The following is a 19,861-nucleotide window of genomic DNA, read 5'->3' as shown; positions in this document are numbered from 1 at the left end:
GTGGCCCTCAAGCTTTTGCTTATAGGGCATTCTTGTTTCATACCATGTTGTAGGACTGTAATATTTGGGGCTGATAACACATACACTTCATTTCTACGTTTGAAAAAAAAATATCATGCACTCTTGCCATTTCTGCTTCATTGACTGCAAATCCTTTTTGTATTAAGATTTTATATAGAAAGAGGGATATTTTATTTTAGGATTATTGGTTAGATATTCAGTACTAGTTACCAACAGGCAAGGGTAAAATTGTAGGAAATAATGGGAAATTGGTGAAACACATTATGTTGTGGTTTAGAAATACCAAAAGAGAAATTTTCCTATAAAAATATGAAATCTGAAGCTTGAAAATTATCAGGAATTTAAACTACAAACTCCTTTCCTTCAGTAAGCTTGCTGAGACTGCTGGCAAAATGACTGGGATTGTTTTGACACCCTTCCTTTAAACGTGTGCCACAGACACTTTTTGAGCTTATGCTGGGAGTGAAACTCAGCCCCTTTCATTTCACCACATAATTGCTGGAAGTTATTAGCAATTCATCTTCTGATGTATGATAAAACCAAAACTGCTGTGGTTCAATACATTGAATATTAATCTTAATATTGAACTTATTGAAAAGTATTTATCTTGAATTTCACATCCTTGACAGTTGTAGAAAATACTCAAGATATTTGAAAGAAGAAATATCCTACTTCAGATATTTTTCTTACCATGGGGATGTATGTTTATTTTAATTCTCAGATCTCATTCCTTTGTGTGTAAGAGTACCAGTCAGCCTTTCCTTGTTAAATTTCCCATATTAAACACTTGTGAAACATCTTTAAAACATAATCTTCAAATAATGATGATGCATATCTCTCTTACATACAGATCTTCACTGTTGTGTTTATCTTCCTTTTCTGTCTACTAGAAAAAGTTAAGTATTAAATAAAAATTGGATTATTTTATATCCAACATAATTTTCTGCCTGCAGACAGGCCAAAAGTCCTCTCTTCCTCCTTTTCCCATGGGTAATTTGAAATGCAAACTACAGTAGTGGAGAAGGCTTAGGAACTGGAATAGAAGAATAACGCTTTTCAAGAAAATTAATTTTTAAATAATTGGACCCCTAAAGATAAGGTTGATAGATTTTCTCACTGACGCATTTTATGGTAGATACCATTTTAAATTGTGCCTTAGTATAACATTTTTTAAAATCAAGGTCTTTGCCTTTGAACAGCTACTAAGGGGCATGGTATGAAAGTGTGACGGTAAGATGACTTTGAACTTTTCCAGTTTAGTGATGGGTCTTTATTATTTGAGATACACCCAAAAAGAGTAAATTTATGTGAACTGTTCTCCAATTTATTCAAGATAACAATGTCCAGAGAGGCTATTCTGACTTTGACTCATATCCCTGAGTTTACTTGCTGTTTTTGAGAGTGAAACTCAGGATACAGTCACAGTGGCCATCCTCAACACTTGTAGATGTACTCTCTGTGCTTGTGTTCTGCATTTAGTACATGCACTTCATTATGCAATCTTTTCTTATAACTGTATCCTAAGGCTAAAACCTACCTAATCTTTATGAAGCAATTCATAATGGTATAAAGACACAAGAGTCAAGTGGTGAATCGGCATCTAGTACAATGTGTAAGGAGAAGAAAGAATCATTCGTCAATTCAGACAGCATGATGTGGGAAAGTCAATCATGTAATTCATGTCAGTGTAGTGTTTGGGAGAGAAACACATGCTTTACTAATAAATAAAGGTGTTTTGGGTTCTAAGAATAAAAAAGAGTGCATTAATATCAAGTATTACTGTTTTTTGAGAATATTCTTCTTATATATGTATATATATACATAGACACATTATTTTGAAATTCAGAAGAATATAGCTAAATTGTTTTGAGTAACCCTGCCTCAGTATTATCAAGAGAAATGCCTGACAAATCTACCCTATTAACCTGTTAAACCCAAGAAGTTAGATAATGTAGCATACTTTAAAAATCATGGCATATTTAAAATTTCACTATGTGTGCTGAGTCTCTTAATTAAAATTCTTAATGGTGCATGCTGACTGTTTCATAGTATGTATAGTATTATATTTCTGTATTTTGATTAATTTCTGCCATTTAAAAATACTAATTTAATTACTGTTCTGCTCACTTGAATCATATCAGTGAAGCAGACCTAGAAGTAATTTCCAAAGCAGTATAACATTGCTGTTTCTATTTAATAGCTGAAGTGTAGAGCCCATTTTTGTTGAGAGCTAGTCAAAAACTGAGGTTCTGGGTCATGGATTTTGGCAACAGCTATTATACTACTCTGCTCCTTTTGTGATTTTAGTGTGTTAAACAAGAATTCACTTCCTCTCTTTCTAAATAAATCTTAAAATGTGGTTTTTTTACAGCCTTGTGGAAGAAATCCATCTTTTTCCAGTTCTTTTGCAAGTCATATTGGTAAGAATATTTTTTATATATATATGTACACTAATAGATTAGTAGCATATCTCCCAAATAATGTCAAACTAGTAAGCGAGTTTAATAAGAGATGATGACAAATTAATATGTTGATAAAATTAAACTGAACAGCTTATCAATGCAAAAGAATTGAGTGTAACCAAGTGTGTGTGTGGTTCTCACCAACTATCTACTATATAAAACTTCCTAAGTAATATTTTTTTTTTCCAAACAAAATAAAAACCTGGAAAATAGAATTCATGAACTTGAACCTTAAATAGAACAATGTATTTGCCTAACCCAAGTAACAAATGCTGGGAAAGCTGCATTTAACACAAATTTGCATAAAACCTGAATTTTACTATGATAATGCCAATTCTCACTATTTGCTTTTGCAATTTATTTCAAGATACAGTATCAAGGATATGACTTTTGGGTAGTCACATGCTGAATTTCCGTCTCTAAGTAGAATCTGCCGCTTATGAAGACCATGAAAAAATGGTGGTGGATTTGTATCTCTGAAGTGTTGCTAACCAAATATGTTAATGAAGAAGAAAAATTGGTAGACTAGTTTGGAAGCTGGATACTGTGCTTCCTTCTGGCCTTCTTGTGGCTGAATTCCACAATCTCTTATTTATTTTTTCAATCTCTTTGTTCATTAAGTTTTATCAGATTAGTGTCCTGTCATGTAAGCATGCTCCTGATGAACACTAAATACACATCATTAAAACGTATGCATAATTTATGCAGCATGAGCAAATTGCATACTTGGTTTTGTGTCATCCTTGAAATTCAATTGTAAATTAGATTCTGGATCAGCTTTGATTTTTCCTTTCTTAGATTTAAGTATCTTAAACTTTCTTCCTTTGCAGTGACTTATTTTACTGCCTATCATTTAAAATCTCTTTAATGCTGCATTTGAAGATAAGCCCTTTTTTATTCAAGTTACCTCTGTAGTGGTGATAGATTTTTGCAGTAGGATACAGAACACAAGCTTTATGCTACTTCATGTACATATATGTACAAATTTCTTCTTGTGGTACTAGCGATAAAAATATTTTACAGCATTGCGTAAATAGTTTTGACCCAGTGTAAGTACTGCTTTAGGTAGAAACAAAAGAGGAACACAGTATAATATGAAAGTCAAAAGTCTAATGTTAATATCTTCAAATATGAAATTAATGTTTGAAATGTCTCCAGGTGCTTGAATCTTTGACTGCCAATACATATACACACACATGTATATATAAATGTCTGTTAGTATAAAGCTATGGGTATTTGAGCATTGTTATTATCTCAAGAAATATTCCCAGACCTTGAAAAACTTTTTATAACATATCTATAGTCATGGTATTTAAAATGTTTGTGTGTCATGCCATGCAAGTAGGATAAGTTGGAGTCAGTCATAAATACTGCCTCTTGACATCTGCACACAGTGTGACCTCATGAGTTCTAGAAATAATTTTTTTTTAAAGAGTAAAAAGCAGCTAAACTCAAAATCAACTTCATGGCTGGTTTTTGTTCCAGGTTTCATAGCTCTCTGAAACCTCTGTAGCTATCTTGAGTCTTACAGTTAGACTTGTAAGGGAATAGCTTATAGCTCTTAGGGAACAAGAAAGTAAGTCCCTTTTTGACATGAGTTGCTCAGGGAGGACACCAGTACTGCCTTCAGTTACTATTTATAGCAGTTAAACTGTATCAGTGAATTGGATGTCAGCTGTGGTTGTGATGTTAGGGATGTGAGACCCTAAATAAGTTGATAGTGTCCCCAGTGTTCCCCTACAAAAGAGTGAATTCTGCAAAGGAATGTTAGGCAATTGGGAAGGGTCAGGAATAATCAGACTGGAAGGATTAATTGTTAGGCTGTTTTTCCTCATGAACAAAACAAACTAGCAAATGCCTTTATTATACGTTTCTGAAATAATTTTCATGGTCATATGAGTGAAAGGAGCTGCATATAATTTACTTGCTATTTACAGTCCATAAACTAGTCTTTGTCAAGGTTTGCACTTCTATTGTTTTCAAGAAACAGCACATCAAGCCCTGGTGTTGTGCCTAGAATTTTGCCAGACCCTAAGCAATTGAATTTATGTTATGCTTCAGTCAATACACTATTTTGTACTGTCACTAAGAAAATGCAGAACTGTTACTATCAAGATCAAGGAATATCGCTGGTACTTCGTAATTTTCTCTGCTGAGTCCAAATATCCAATATATTTTCTATCTATTATTAAATGTAGCTCATGTTATTTCCAGCAATGCCAGTGTCAGGACATTGGCTCTTTTAGGCTCTGAAGGGAAATAACGTAGGCGCAGAATTGTATCTCCAGGAGTAGTCTTCATTTCTAGACTGTATCACAATCAAAGTGGGATTGAATGTACTAGCTTTAATCTAGCTAAAACAGCAGGGAGGCCATGATGGCTTGCAGATTCTGGGTAATACACAATAAATAGGTTTTAGTGGGACTGCTTCTTGCTCTTCATTGATACCTCATGTACTGCAGGCTGCCCTGTGTTTTGATCTAAGCAGTAACACTGAAATTTGGTGATTTTTTTGCCCTTTGTTGTGTATCTGGACCAGGTACATCTCTCAACTCAGATGGATCAAACCAAATATATTCTTTAATGTCATTTATCATTGTGATTCTGTTAATATTATAGTTGCCAAACAAAAGGAACTGTAGCAGTGAAAAAGGCTGTTACTGTCTACCTAAGAAGTTCTTCTAAGAGAATAGCTATTGCTTTTATTCACCTGAGTGAGGTTTTAGTTACTGGTCTATTAGTCAGAGGCTTTTAAATATAGTTGCTGTTCCCCTGGTAACACTCAACACACATTTATCACTCAACACTCAGTTACATTTAGGAAATGCAAATTAATAGTGTACTTTGTGCATATGTTAAAGACCTGGATACAGTTCTTTGTTGCAAAACTTCAAAGGAGAATTTCATGTTACACCTGAATGCAAATTAATTTCATCAGTACCCTGATGCCAGATCCTAGGGCTAATGCTTATGTAGGTTATGAGTAGTTATACAAAGCAATATAAAGGTATGACTGCATTATGAGTTGGCATTTATCTTGTTACAACGTCTAAAGGCATTAGTGAAGATGTAGTGATATATATCTGTGGAAAAAGGGAGACAAATCAAAAGTACACGAGTATATTCAGGCCAGTAAGTGACTGAGAAACAGAAGGAAAGCTGGCATCATAATATGCAAAATTTAAAAGGTGCAAACTCTCCTTGCTAACAAGATTTAAAATAATGAGCCAAATTCCATTATAACATAAGTGATGCCAAAATTTGGGTTGATGTAAGGTATAAATATGAAATACCACTGCTCATGAAGTAGAAGGAATTGTAGCACGAAAAGTTACCGTAGGAATATGTTTCATACTTTACTTTCTTGCTGCCTTTTTCTGCTACATCCTTATTATTTTGTTTCTAAAATATTTAAATATGTCAAAACTGCAATCTATCTGAAATATCAGTATATTATATACAAAATATTACTTTTGAATAAAGTTATAGTGCTGGACTGAGCTTCATAAAGGAATTGGAACTGTCTTACTCTCTTATTTATAAATTATGGTAATTTTTATTTTAAATTGCTCCCAAGATTTTGTTGAGTAGCTGCCTATGAAGTTGGCATATGTTATTTTCTGTGCTATATTACTTTCTAGAAGACCCTCCATACATCATAAATATTACCTGTCCTTCCTTCAGGGTTATCTGGATCTAAACTATGACATAGAAATTCTGTGTAGCTAGTGAAATTCTATTTTTCTGCTAATAAATTTTTAAACTAAAGCTAAGGATGCTTGTGATTAAGAGCTCAGTGCTATCCTCTTTTTAAAGCTCAGTAGCCAATAGTGTGCTTATTCTATTAAAATCTCTAGTATAGATTTCAATCACACCAGGATCTCACAGAATTGAGTTTTTGCTGCCAAATTTTTTTTTACAACTTTCTGTATTTTAGTGGTCAATGACCACATGAAAAATGTGGCAACATGGATTTTAAAGGATATGCTTTTAATAGAAATTACTTTGTAGTAAGTTTGAGAATTATTGTATTTATAAATGATATCTTATTATTAAATACCATCAGTATCAATGGTAGATAGTGTCTTAGTGTCTAAACTGTACAATAAAATTTAAATGTAAAAATACCAGTATTATTTTATTCATATTGTTGTTCTATCCCTTCTGCAAGTGAAGTCTACACCTTTTCTTCACATTTTTGAAATAATTAAAATTAATTTTAAAATTAAAAATTTCAATTTGTTTTCCTGAAATACAGTGGAAAGCTGTTACTATGGAAAGAAAAAACATTTCTTTTTGTAATCATATCAATATATTTGTTTATGATTCCTAGTTGTGTCTAGGTTTGAGGTTCTATACTGTCCCTGTGAATTTTGGGACAACTAATGTGTCAATTTTTAAAATGTTAATGACAGAATCAGACATCTTAAACTAAAGGGTCATTTATATTGTTCGTGTTTTTGATACACTGCAGTAAACTTGTGCTTGAATGTTCAAAATATGCCTCAAGATAATTGTCATGCTGGCAGATACTGATCCTTTTGGAAGCTGTGCTTTGCTCACTTGGTTGTAATTGCAGTTGAAAGTCAAATTCATTATTCCCCTGAGCACTAAGGAAGAGACTATGAGCTAGGCGTGATTATAGAAAATTGGTAACAATTACATTAAAATTGCTTAACCGTATTCATCCTGTTAATACAAGACAAACCACTCCAGTTTTATTTGGGTAACACCTTCTTTTCAAAACAGCTACTCGTTTTGTGGAAATTTTCTCTAAATAAGAGATACATAGCCATGTATAACTAGATTGCTTTGTTGTTGTTTTTTTAAAGCAGTAAAATCATTTTAACCAAAGCCCTTCAAGAAAAAAAAAAAAAAGTTGTGAGAAAGAAGTCGCAGAGCAGCCAAGTGGGATCCGTGGCTGGATTTTATATTTCATTTTGAATTTTAATTGGAGGAAGAAATTCTAGCTAAAGGAAATGGTTGTGATCAGAGATTTCATTCCTTGTCATCCAGTTAAAGCAGGAAGCCACCCACTTAGAACCATTTAAAAATAATACTTGTTTACTGACAAGCCTTTCCTGTGAAAATACTATAAAAAAAGGAAAAAACATTGGAGAAGAAAAGCAGGAGCTTCATAATTCCTGTTTTATTTAGTTTCTACTTTCTGCTGATAGACTGCAGTCAAATATCATGTGAGGAAAGAGGTAGAAGTGTTCTTCTGTTTAGCAGCCACTTGGATGATAGGTACAGAAAATGCTGCATCAGAGGTTATTGCAACAGTTGAAGCCTTAGATTACCTCTGTGTGCTAAACTAAGCACCTTTTAGTCCAGTGTGGTGCACCCTTTTGTTGGCTGTCTAGAGGAATGGGAAGCATGTTTCTAACTCTTCCAAGATTATCCAGGATGGGTACTTGAAACATAGAGTAAGAGACTGTTCTTATATTCTGTAGAGAGTACAAGTTTATGCTGCTGAACTCATCTGCTGGAGAAAATTAGGGTAGCAAATATGTCAAATGATATAAGCTCCAGCACTTAGTGGGGATAGGTTGTTGGTCCTCTATGCTGTAAATGAGCTTTGAGCTGAAGTCCCTCATTGAACTCTGCTTACATGAGAAGATTGCTACTGGTAGTAACTGATAGATACCAATATTTCACACCAATCTGCTGGCATACTCAATCCTTAATTTAGCCTCAGCCATCTATTAAAAAAATCAACACAAAGATCTCTGGGAATGGTTAGGAGACACACGTTTTAAAGAACAGGAAATAGTATTTATTTTAATAGCTTTGTGTGTAGTATTCCTGTTCCTGACTGTGTATTCAATGTTGTTATAAAAAAGTTCAAAGCAATGGCTCATTTTGGTGTATTTAATCTGCTCATTACTGCTACTAGGGAAAATCTGCATTTATAAGATATCTAAAATTAGATTCTAAGAGTGGTTTTTGTGACTTCTATAGGATGGACATTTGTTATAGTTAGGAGTCTTAAATTTATCAATAAATATAGTTTTGTGGGGGGGTTTTGTTGTTTGTTTTTGGTTTGTTTTGTTTTTCTGTTTGTGAAGTATGCATATTTCCTAAAATCTGCTAGATTTAATAGCCAAATTGTATGCTGTGGCAAGATATGTAAAACTGCTGTGACGGATTAGAAATGTAATTTATGAGGATTTCTGAAAGAGAAAATGCCAAAATCCTATTGTAATGCATGACTTGTAAAGCAAAATAATTGCTTATTTTGAAAGAGATTTAATACCCAAGATGGATTAAGGAGAAACCAGTGAAAAAGTGTTAGGCTATCTTAGAATTTATATGTCTGAAACTATAAAAAATTATGAGATACATTTGCATTACATGTGTCTTATTTAAAATGTAAAAATTACTATGAGTAGAACACTTTAAGAGTATGGTCTAAGTCTTTTCAAACAGAAAAGATTCTTGCTAATATGTTGAAGTCTTGTGTCAACATTCAATAAGGTATTGTATTTATTTTCTTTTTATTGCTAAATCAAAAGAATAAGAGTGTTTCTGAAGACTGAAGAAGGCAGTGTAAAAGGCTGTAGGGTACAGTATGTTAATTTCCAGTTTTCAAGTACTAAAATATGGCTCCTCTGGTAGAAATATTTTTTTCATTACTCCGTTAACTTGCTTAAACACTTTAGTTTAAGGATGAGATGCCTGAGACTACTTATCTCTTTCAAATTACTCACATGAAAATAGTGTATACTTAAAACGGATAAGCCTGCATATCAGAATGCATACTTTTGGAAATGTAAGTGAAGCTCTCTTAAGAATCCTCGTGCAGGAAGCAGAATCTCTTTGTTTTATTGATGAGTATCTGTCATCTTAACTGAAGACAACAAAACTATTAGAAGCCAAAAGGCATAGTACAAAAGCCATTTCAGACTGAGGTTAATAATAAGAACACATGGTATATTATTTGTTTTCCCACATATTGTTATATGATGTGCAGTGTTTTTTCATATAGGTATAGCAATGACAGATTCATAGAATATCTCAAGTTGGAAGGGATCAGTAAGTATCATCAAATTTCTGCTCCTTACAGGACTGCCTAAAACAAAATCATAAGACCAAGAGTATCACCCAGACACTCTTTGAACTCTGACAGGCTTGGTACCATGACAGCTTCTCTGGGGAGTCTGTTCCAGTGGCTGGCCACCCTCTCAGTGAAGAACCTTTTCCTAAGGTCCAATCTGAATTTCCCCTGATGCAGCTTCATTTTGTTTCCTTGCATCCTGTTGCTGGTCATGGAGATCAGCACTTCCCCTTCCACTGCAGCCCTTGAGGAAGTTGTAGACTGTAATGCAGTCACCCCTCAGCCTTCTTTTCTCCAAGCTGAACAAACCAAGTGACGTCACAGGCTACTCTTAAGTCTTTCCCTTGAGACCTTTCACCACCTTGTGTCCTCTGGACACACTCCAATAGTTTGATGTCTTTCTTATATTGAGGCACCCAAAACTGCACACAATACTTAAGGTGTGCAATATAGAGTGGGACAGTCACCTCCCTCAACCAGCTAGCTATGGTGTGCTTGTTGCACCCCAGGACATGGCTAGCTCTGTTGGATACCAGGATACACTATTGACTCATATTCAACTTGCCATCAACCCAAACCCCCAGATCTCTTGAGCCTTTTGTCCCCCAGTGAAAAGGTCAACAGAAGTTTCCTTTGTGTAGGCATTTTGTTACAAACATTAATAGGAGAAATAATTCACTTTTTCAATATCATTTTAACTTATGCAAGACTTCAACATTTGCTATAACTATGAAGCTTGAAGCTTGTCTGTGCTGCAGTCATTGTGTCACAGCAATTCATGAAGATGTCTCCACCTAACTTTCAGCTAGTAGCTTAGCTAATGTTATTAATGTGGGCGCTGCAACAGAGGGCTTAGAAAGTGCAAAGCCTTCTATGAAGCTTAATAAATAGCTGAGCATTTAGCTGCTGCAGCCATCCTGCCTTTGCAAGTTCAAAGCAAAGAATGTCTTCTCAGTGAATGTATGGGTGTTCTTCTATACTTGCAAAAGACCAGTCTAATTTCAAGTAATCTTATGGAGAGGACTGGAACTGGAGTGTCAGAAGTGATGGGAAGATATTCTAGGGACTTAGGGACCACATTGCAATCATTTGCTGCTCCTTTGGAGGGGTGGCATTTACCTCTGAGGTGAAGTGTGCAACTTGTTTTGTATTCTTTTTATGAATGTCATGAGGTTGGGATAATGAAGGAAATATTATACAATTAAAACTTTTGCATCTACAAGTTTGAAAACTTTCTAAAAAGTTCCTCTTGAAAGCTTCTAGCTTGAAACAGGGCTGCAATGATTTACTTTCCCTTCCATAACCTTGAAAAAATTGTTGTTAGGGGTTTTATGTTGTTTTTCCAAGTAGTATTAGTAGCTGATTATCAGCTGTTCTTGTAAAGTTGCTTGAGTCAAACAGTTTTTGCTGGTTTAAATTCAGTTTTCTAATATTGGAAGGTCATTAATGGTAGCAGTTAAATGCGTATTTGTTAGAAATTAAGAAATTTAAGATCAGAGTTTCAGGTTTTTCATTAACCTTAACTACATGATTTGTGACATGAAGAATGGGCTTGTTGGCAGAGCACCAAGAGAACTGAGAGTGCTGTTTCCTATTCCTGATGATGATCCATGTTTTTTCTTGAACCAGGCAAAATGTATAAGCCTTCTTTTTCAGATGTGCCTGGTGTGCTTCTAGCCTTCATGTGTGTGATGAATACATTTACTCTTACAAAACTGTTAGAAATTGGTGCACATCATTCTGAAACTAGACCTGGTTAAGGTCTCAGCTTGACCTTATTCAAGCATAATTCTTTAATTAATTTTCTTTATGGTAAGGTAATGTCTAAACTATAAATGTACATCACAGAGATGTAGGGATGATAAATTCGTTAGGATTTATAAGGTACTCAGGTTTTGTTATGAGGAGCACTGTGCAAATCCTAAATAAATGTAAGCAGCCCATTTTATTACTGTGTACATCTAACCCCAGTAGGATTGCTGGTGGAAAACAGAAGATATGTGAGGGGAAGCAGAGCCATCCTTTAAATAATTTTAATGTTATAAATTGATATTGGACATAATAAAATGGCTTTTAAAAAGGAAAAATATTACCAAAGCATATCTTATCACTCTTTTTCTTATCTGGAAAATTATTCTGAACCAGTGCTCCTCTAGGGGAGGGAATACAGTTATTTACAAAATCACCTCCAAAATCAGCTCCACCTCTGAGAGAAAAATTGAGTCCACACTATTTGTGACAGCATTATGTCTGTTTATAAGAAATTTTATAAGGAAATTCAGCTCTTTGCATTTTGAAGAAATTGCTTTCTATTGCTAGGCTCTGATATTTAAGTATGTATGCTGCATAACTATTTTATTTTAAATTTTATATTCAGTGCTAAGGGATGTAAAAAAATGTGCATATAAACAATATTCTTATGTGTTTCTTGTTTTGATTTGGTTTGGTTGTTTCTTTTTTATCCTGTCCCAGAAGTTGAAAATGTTACAGATAATAAAGTTAAGTCTAAACTACTTTAATAAGGTTTTAAAGCTAGCTATAACATACTGGAAAAGAAATCACAAACAAGTAGTGAAGTGTGTAGATCTGCTTTGCAGAAATACTGACCATAATTACTGCTGATACTATAACACATTTCTAAGTTTTATGATGTTGTGACTGTTTTCCTTCTCTTTGATCTCACTGTTCATGTTTTATTTTACTGGTCTCCTATAGGCAAGCAAGCATAATGTGTTTGTAGTGCTTGTTTTTTTAATAAAATATTTCTAAACTAGTCAAAAGTTGATGGTCATTTTGTGTGTTATGCTAGAATGTCTTATAAATTATCTTTTGAAAGAAGTTTTTTCTTCAATGCATTAAAAAATTGTTTCAGGGTAGCAATCACTGTTACACCTTGCATGGGCAGATCTCTGACTTTATCACTTCCTTGCTCTGACTGTCTTTAAAACATTTCAGTGTTGCTTTAAAGTGACTTACAGCCCAGATTAAGTCTCTGTCCTTTTTGCTGCTTCTGCTGGTTGGGACAAACAGCCCAGTGTTATAGTGATGCATGGTGATGACACAGATTAAACTCTCTCCAAAACAGTTAACAAGTAACTGAACCCTAGTATTTGTCCAGTGTTATGATATGGAGTACAGAACTCCTGTGATCCCTACAGGAATAGATTTGGGATCCAACACAACAGTTGTCCAAAGGTTTCCATCTCTACAAAGAGTGGAGGATCTTCTCGTGATTGTGTGCTGGCCCTTGGCTGTTCCTCAAAATCCACAAGGTTCCTAATATATCTAGAGGATTGCTTGTTGTCTTTTGGTGTTTGCTGGACTCTGGTAGTTGGTGCTTACCCTAATCCCCTCCAATTGTAAAGGCTGTTTTAGTGCTTAACCTAAAAAACTTATAGTTTTTCTTGAAAGGCTAAACTGGTTAGGAGTACCCTGTTTGTTCAAATGCTCTGTTCAGAGAAGAATTTGAAATATATTGTAGAAGAGTGTAACAGTGCTTACCCTGAACCTTAGACATCTTGGAGCAAACCCAGTGAATATTACACTTTGGTGATCAACGGAACCTGGAGCACATGGCAGACACAGAAAGGCTGAGAGATCAGGCTTCATACAACCTTTTCAAAGGTGGTTTGGGGGATCTTGTTCCTGTCTGTAGCTACCTCATTGGACAGAACAGAGAAGATGAAGCCTGACCTGTCATAGCAGTGCACAGTGGAAGGACAAGAGGATGAATGCAAGTTGAAGATGGGATATGCTAGCTTGATATAGGAAGAAACTTTTTGCTGTAGGGTGGGTGATGGAACACTGGAACAAGGGCCCACAGAGATTGCAGCATCTCCGTCCTTGGAGGCTTTTCAAACTCAGTTGGATGCAGCCCTGAGTCAGCCTGCTTTGACAGGAATGCTTCGATCAGGGGATTAGACTAGAGAGCTCCAATAGTACCTTCAACCACATCTGTTGATATACATATACAACCATCTTCTGTGGTGTGATTGTCCTAATCTAGTCCATCTTCTGAAAAACCAGCCAACCAAAAACTACCTCACAGGTTATCTCCTAGTCACTATCCATTTTATCCTATCTGGGGTTAGATACGTTAACTCTCTAGAGTAAGATCCCCATCATTAGTCTCCCAGCTGAGTTTGGGTTTCTGAGCTCTTCATCTATTTCCTGCTTCCAAATCCACAGTGAGAAAAGATGGATGGACTGAAGCAGCAATGCTTACTCAGCTGGCTTGGCTCTGCTCCCATTTCTCCCTTATCTGAATCAGCTACATTTCATACTGCAGGAGGATGTTCTTTTATGAACCAAATCCAAGACAGACTGTAGGCCAGGACTGGATGGATGAATGAATGCAGGCAGTGAGTGTTTCTGCCAACTTTCATTGTCTGGCAATACTCTTGCACATTATGCAAGATACCTTATATATGAGTCCTACTTTTGTGTTTTTTGAAAAACAGTGCAGTTTTTTAACTTTAAGGGAACATGCTATCTTCAGCTTTGCACCTGACAGCTAAAGTTAATGCTATTAGATTTCTCTTTGAGAACTGAAAGAGTATCCTTTAAAACTAAATGGGAAACAAGAGTAATCAGATGCTAACACCTTTCTTTTGAACTTGTCAAGATTTGTAGAATATTGGGAAGATGTATTGAGAGAGAAAATTTTTATAGTATTTAGGAGAAGAATTATATGTTTAAAAAAGGTGAAATTAAGGACTGGTTAATGTTTTCTAATGTAGTTTAAACTATGGTGTTAAATATATTCATTGGTTTTCTCTGTACTGCAAACGTCCTCTAAAAACCCATTGTTTTCTCACACTAAGAAAGGAAGGCTTAAATCTGTCCATGGTTCAAAAGTCTAAAAAATAAGAAGGAAAACCATGAATTTTCAGCCTGAAAGGGAAATAATATTTCTTTTGTCATTTTGTGTTATATGTAGCTTTAAATAATAGTGTCCAGTACTTAATTTTGTAGTGTGTTCTTCTGTCTAGCCCATTCCATCAGAAATATTTTTTTTAGTGTTCCTCCAGTTTAATCTGAATGAGAGGAGTTTATGACCTTTATCTGTGGTCACTGAACATTGTACTAGTAATTAAACTTCAGTCATCAGATCAGTCCATCAGTCTTGGAAACTTAAGGCAGAAAGGTATTGAGTTTACGTTCCATCGTGATGGATGTCACTGACAGCATGAGTGAGAGAGCAGGACTGACCATAACCACAGACTGCCCAAAAGCATGGATAAGCACACAACTGGAACTCATGTTCTCTCCCCTCTCAGTTTTTCTGAAAGCATGAAATACTTGAAGATGTTATAAAGTCTGTGGTGAGGAGTTTCCAGATCAAGGTTTTTATCCCCTCTTGAACAGTTTTGAGCTGGGTCAGGTTTTTTTGGTAGTCATAAAGCTGTTCATAATCCACATAGTCTTCTGTGACACTTGATTTGAGCCTTTTTTTAATGTAAGATTTGTACATAACCTTCAGGATCTTGTGAGGTTCTGTGCAATTAAAATCCTCACAAGTTTTTTGACACCTAATACTACTCACTTTCAGTTTAATTTGCACTTCTTTTCAAAGCAACTCTGAAATGTGTTCTGAAGTATTGCACAATGTGTGTCTGCTGTCAACAGACCCAACTCTACATGCAAGGTTATGCAAGATGTGTTGCCATTATCACTCTGGAATGACATATCATGGTTAGATAAAAAACACATTCTAATGAAAACATCTGCTTAATCCTTAGTCCTGCTAAAAAAGCAAACTGAATGTTATGGATTGTAAGACAAAGTATTACAATGGTAAGTAGAAAAATATGGTGCTGTGTTAATAATCCATGTGTGGATTTTGGGTTTCCTGTCTCAGAAGGTTGTAGTAGAACTGCAAAAAAAAGTGCAAAGAGGGGCACAGATGATCAAAGGCCTGGAATGGCCACTGTAGAAGAGATTACTCTTCCCTGTGCTTTAATCTGGAAAACGATGACTGAGCAGGAAGTTTGATAGCATGCAGTCAGGAGTGACTCGTGCAAGGTGAACAGGAACAGTACTGCTGTTCACTGTATCTTCTGATATAAGAACCGTATTATAAGAACTAAAGAAAATTTGCAGTTGGGATCTGAAAAAAAATGAGGAAAGATGCTACTGCTAGCCTTTAGGGTGAAGTTCAGCTGTGCCATAGGATCCTGGATTTACTTGGATTAAAAAAGAGACTGGACAAATTAATGGAAGAAAAATCTGTTGAGAGCTATTACATTCAAACAGAGCTTCTGGCTCAATGTCCTTGGGCTGTGAATTCCTAGAGGCTGGGGAGTGTTCTCAGTGTGAGTAGACTATGAGCACCTGGCTTGTGCTTCTAGGGCTGCTTCTGTGGCAGAGTGTTTTAGATTGATTATTTGGGTAGGTAGATTTCCAGTTTGAACAGAGTCAGGTTCTGCTTTATATACTGAAAAGACAGGCATGGGAACCTTTCTGTATTGTAAGTTTTTAGTTACTAGCTGTAGAAGTTTGTCTTGCTACTCCTACTTTTGTATGAGAAACTAGATTATTTTTCTTACTTAAACAGATTGACTTGTTTTCTGAAACAACAGTTGTTTCTTTGAGAAATTAGCAAGTTAAAAGTACACAGTATTAGTTTTGAGTTATGAGGTTAATTTTCAGTCTGTGCTGTCTATTTGGTTGGATGTAAATATGTTTGTATTAAGGAGTACATTAAGTAAAAATACTAATTTTGATAGTTCTGAGACAAAATGGGGCATAAAGTTCTTATTTAAGCTCTTCTTTTTAGTTGTAGGAATTATGAAAAATGTAGTATTTAATATCAAGCTCAGTCACAGTCCTTTGACTCCAGCATGGTTTGCTTGTGTGAGTGTAGGTGTCTGTATCTCTAGTTGTACCTGACTTAAGAAATGTTTTCAGGTTTCTTCTTGACTAAAGAAGGTAATAATATTTTTTTTTAAATCCATTCCTATTTTGAAGTTGCATCCTGCTGCACTTCAGTGTGAGTTACTAAGTAGGCATATCCTAAATTTTTATCATAATCTCCTAAGTATTTCTAATTAGGATGTTTATATGGTACAAAATATGTATTCTTAAGCAGATGACATATGTGAAAAGGTATTTTTCACTTGCTCCAAAATCCTTTTTTCAGAATACTAAAAGGAATTAGGTTCTGTAATTTGATGCAGTGTTGATTTTATTTTTTTTATGAGTGTGCCTTTTTTACTGTAGAGAAACTTGTTGGAAACTGTGGCCACAAAATGGAATTTGTACTCATAGGAGTTTTCATGCTAAAAATTATGTATGTTTTTTTTCCTCATCTTTAGTTGAAGGAGAATTAATGACAGGTTATTTGAGTTTTAAGTCCTTTTGCATTTTTAATTGAATAATTAATATCTATGATAAAGCTATGGGTTTAATTGTGTTGGTATAATAATATTTAATTATTCTAAAATTATTCTGGAAACTGGTATGGTTCCAAAAGTATGTCATTCACAGATAAGAAAAAATAATATTTTCTACTTTAAAATGTTATTTATAAAAAGTCAATTTTTAATCTAAATTACAGTTGGAGATTGAATATTTGTGTGTGTAAGTGTGTCTATCTTGCTCTGTATTTAAGTCATTGCAGTTATACCTAAAAGTCATGTGGTACCTAAACTACTTTCCATGTTAATTCATGTTTGTTTATTCTAATGGGGGTTTGATTCATCTAAGGGCTCTTATTTGCATGAAAAACATTGGAAACTTCTGTTTGAATAGACTTCTTTGAGGATTTTTCGTTCTTTCTTTGGCTGTTGTGGATTACTTGGACTCCATGTGAAACCTGATTTTTGTCATAACTTTTTTCTTTAGGATTTTTTTTGAAGTGTGGTGGTGACATGTTATCTTTTATAAAGGCAACTAGAAAGAAGAAAGAAAAGGCTGCACTATGTCATATGAAAGGTCTTGATTAGCCTTTTAGTTTTGTATCTCACAGCCCTGGCTTTACTTAGAGTGAAGAAACTATTTTTTTTTTTCTGTATTGAACATGGCTCCTGTCAAATTAATTGATTATTTCTTGTTTCTGTATTCAAGAAATCAGCAAACAATGGATCTTCATCCACTTACAACACCCTTGATTTTATAAATCTCAATATTCTCCCTCAGTTTCTAAAACAGTTTTCTGGACTACAAGGCCATCATTACTTAGGTATTTCTAAATGGAAGCTGTCCCACAGTTTTGATCATTCCTGCTGCTTTCTCAGAATATTTTCCACTTCCACAAAATTTTTTGAGATGTAGGACCAGAGTGGAGTGTTGAAAGGGTGGATGAGCTGTGGGTTTATACAGTGGCAGAGTGATGTTCAGGGTTGTTTGTTTTGGTTTGGTTTGGTTTGGGGGAGGAGGGAGTTGTTTTTTTGTTTGTTGTTTGTTTTGTGGTTGGTTTGTTTTATTTTGTTTTAAATTCTAGTTATTATTCTTCCCTCTTTTCCTAACATTTCACTTTGGGTTTTTCACTTCTAACATTGAGCTGTCATTTGTGTGAAATTGCTTTCCTAATCTGAGATTATTCGTTCATGTATAAAGTTAGGACTTTTTCCCCACTATGTGCAAATTTCAGATGCAACTTTGATACAATCTTCCTCCCTGAATTTACACACATTCCCTGTCTGTGAACAAGTTTCAAAACATTTCAGTGGGATTTGTATTACATTAAAGCTCTTTTCACTCTTTCATTATAATTAGAACATTTTCACACTTATTAGAGAAAAAGTATTTGGGAGATGATTGAGGATGTGTAAAGGGATAATTGTACTTCCTTTTAATTAGAGATTTGACTGGTATCATCATCTTCAGAAACTGCATTATTTCTTCATGCCCCTTTCCTCCAAATATTCCTTAGCATTTGCAGCCTTTCTCCTACATTTTAATCTACTATAGCAGCACAAGTAGTTTATCTTCTGGATTGGTATCTCATTCTGCTCCGAATAAAATGAAACAAATTAAATTCTTTATCTTTTATCCCCATCCTCCCCCACTTTTATGAGTAACTGGTAAATCTCACCTCCTGTTCTTTAGGCTTTTCTTTTTTCCTTGTTCTCACAACCTTGCAGTACCCACACCTTGAACACATTTTATTTTATTTAGCTCTTCTCCTATGATGAGTTTGTAATTTTGTAGTATTAATATGTACACATACATATACACTACACACACAGGTCTGTGTGACCTGATAGGTGTTCTTTGTAGTGGACTTTGTGACATAAAAAACAAGAAACGTGCCTACTCCCAGGAGTTACCTATCAGCTGATCTTGAGCACAGGAAGAGGGAAGGGGAGGAGGACAACTGCTTTGGAAAGCTGAGGGAGCTGCTCTTGTTTGTAACTGCTGCATGCCCCAGGGCTGACCGGAGTGCAGCCCTGCAAGCCTTCCCTCAATCCCACCCCGACTTGGCCAGTCACTGAATCACGGATCAAGCTAAAGGGCACATGGAGACCTCGGGAAGAGGAGCAAATGCTGCAAAAATGTGAAATGCAGGTACTGCAGAAAGAGTGCAAGTGACTATTCTTAGTGTGGGACTTCACAAGTCTAGTACCAAATTATATGCTTTGTGAATTAGGAGTTACAGGGAGAAATCCTCATTTTACCATAGTTCGTGTGAATTTTATGAGGAATTTTAAATGGATCATACAGAAACAAATCATACATCAAAACTTTCATCCAAAGTGTTTAATTTCTACATTTAAATATTCATTCCTTTCTGCTGTAGAAGCAATATTAAAGCAAAAATCCCATTCCTCCCAAAGTTTGTATTTGTCAGGCTGATTAAGACTAGTCTGCCAATCTACTGTTCCTGCAAATGCAAATATCAAGGCAGAAAAAGCATTTAAGGAAAAAATACATAATGAAGTAAAGCTGAAATGCATGCTTTTCAGAACATGAGTTATTGGCCTTGTGACCAGAATTTTACTGTGCCGTTATCTCTGCTCTGTCAAATGAGTGAGGTGTATCTCCTGATCTCATCTGAATAAATATTGGTGTGGGAATGTGGCAGTTGCTGACTGTATGTTCATTGACCAGCTGCGTTCTGATGACTAAGGTAGTAGCTATTGTGTGCTGCACAATAGAGCTTGTAAAAGAATATTGAGTGTCCATAAACGGTTTCTGGCTGGCAGAAGTTCCATATTATGCTTCTGAACTCCAATAATTTATCTAGAAATTTGTCTGGTTTGGCTTCAGGAGCTTATAATACATTCCTAATTGTAATGCCTTGCTGTAAAATGCCTTGTTCATATTGCAGGATGGTAATGAGATTTTAGAATTTCAGTGTTCCACAAAGGAAAGCAAT

General features: G+C 35.1%; 1 protein-coding gene across 2 annotated transcripts in view; it reads left to right on the top strand.

Annotated features, from left to right (window-relative positions):
• Positions 1 to 19,861, top strand: part of ULK4 (unc-51 like kinase 4) — a 227,382-nt gene that overhangs the window by 100,986 nt on the left and 106,535 nt on the right. For both annotated transcript variants that reach the window (XM_051612810.1, XM_051612808.1), the window contains exon 30: positions 2,393 to 2,441. In XM_051612810.1, the coding sequence (XP_051468770.1) occupies positions 2,393 to 2,441 (49 nt within the window). The remainder of the gene's footprint in view (positions 1 to 2,392; positions 2,442 to 19,861) is intronic.

The sequence above is a fragment of the Apus apus genome, chromosome 2 (genome assembly GCF_020740795.1).
Source record: "Apus apus isolate bApuApu2 chromosome 2, bApuApu2.pri.cur, whole genome shotgun sequence".
Classification (NCBI taxonomy): Eukaryota; Metazoa; Chordata; class Aves; order Apodiformes; family Apodidae; genus Apus; species Apus apus.
The sequence above is the reverse complement of the archived record's forward strand: the minus strand, read 5'-3'. Positions and strand labels throughout refer to the sequence as shown.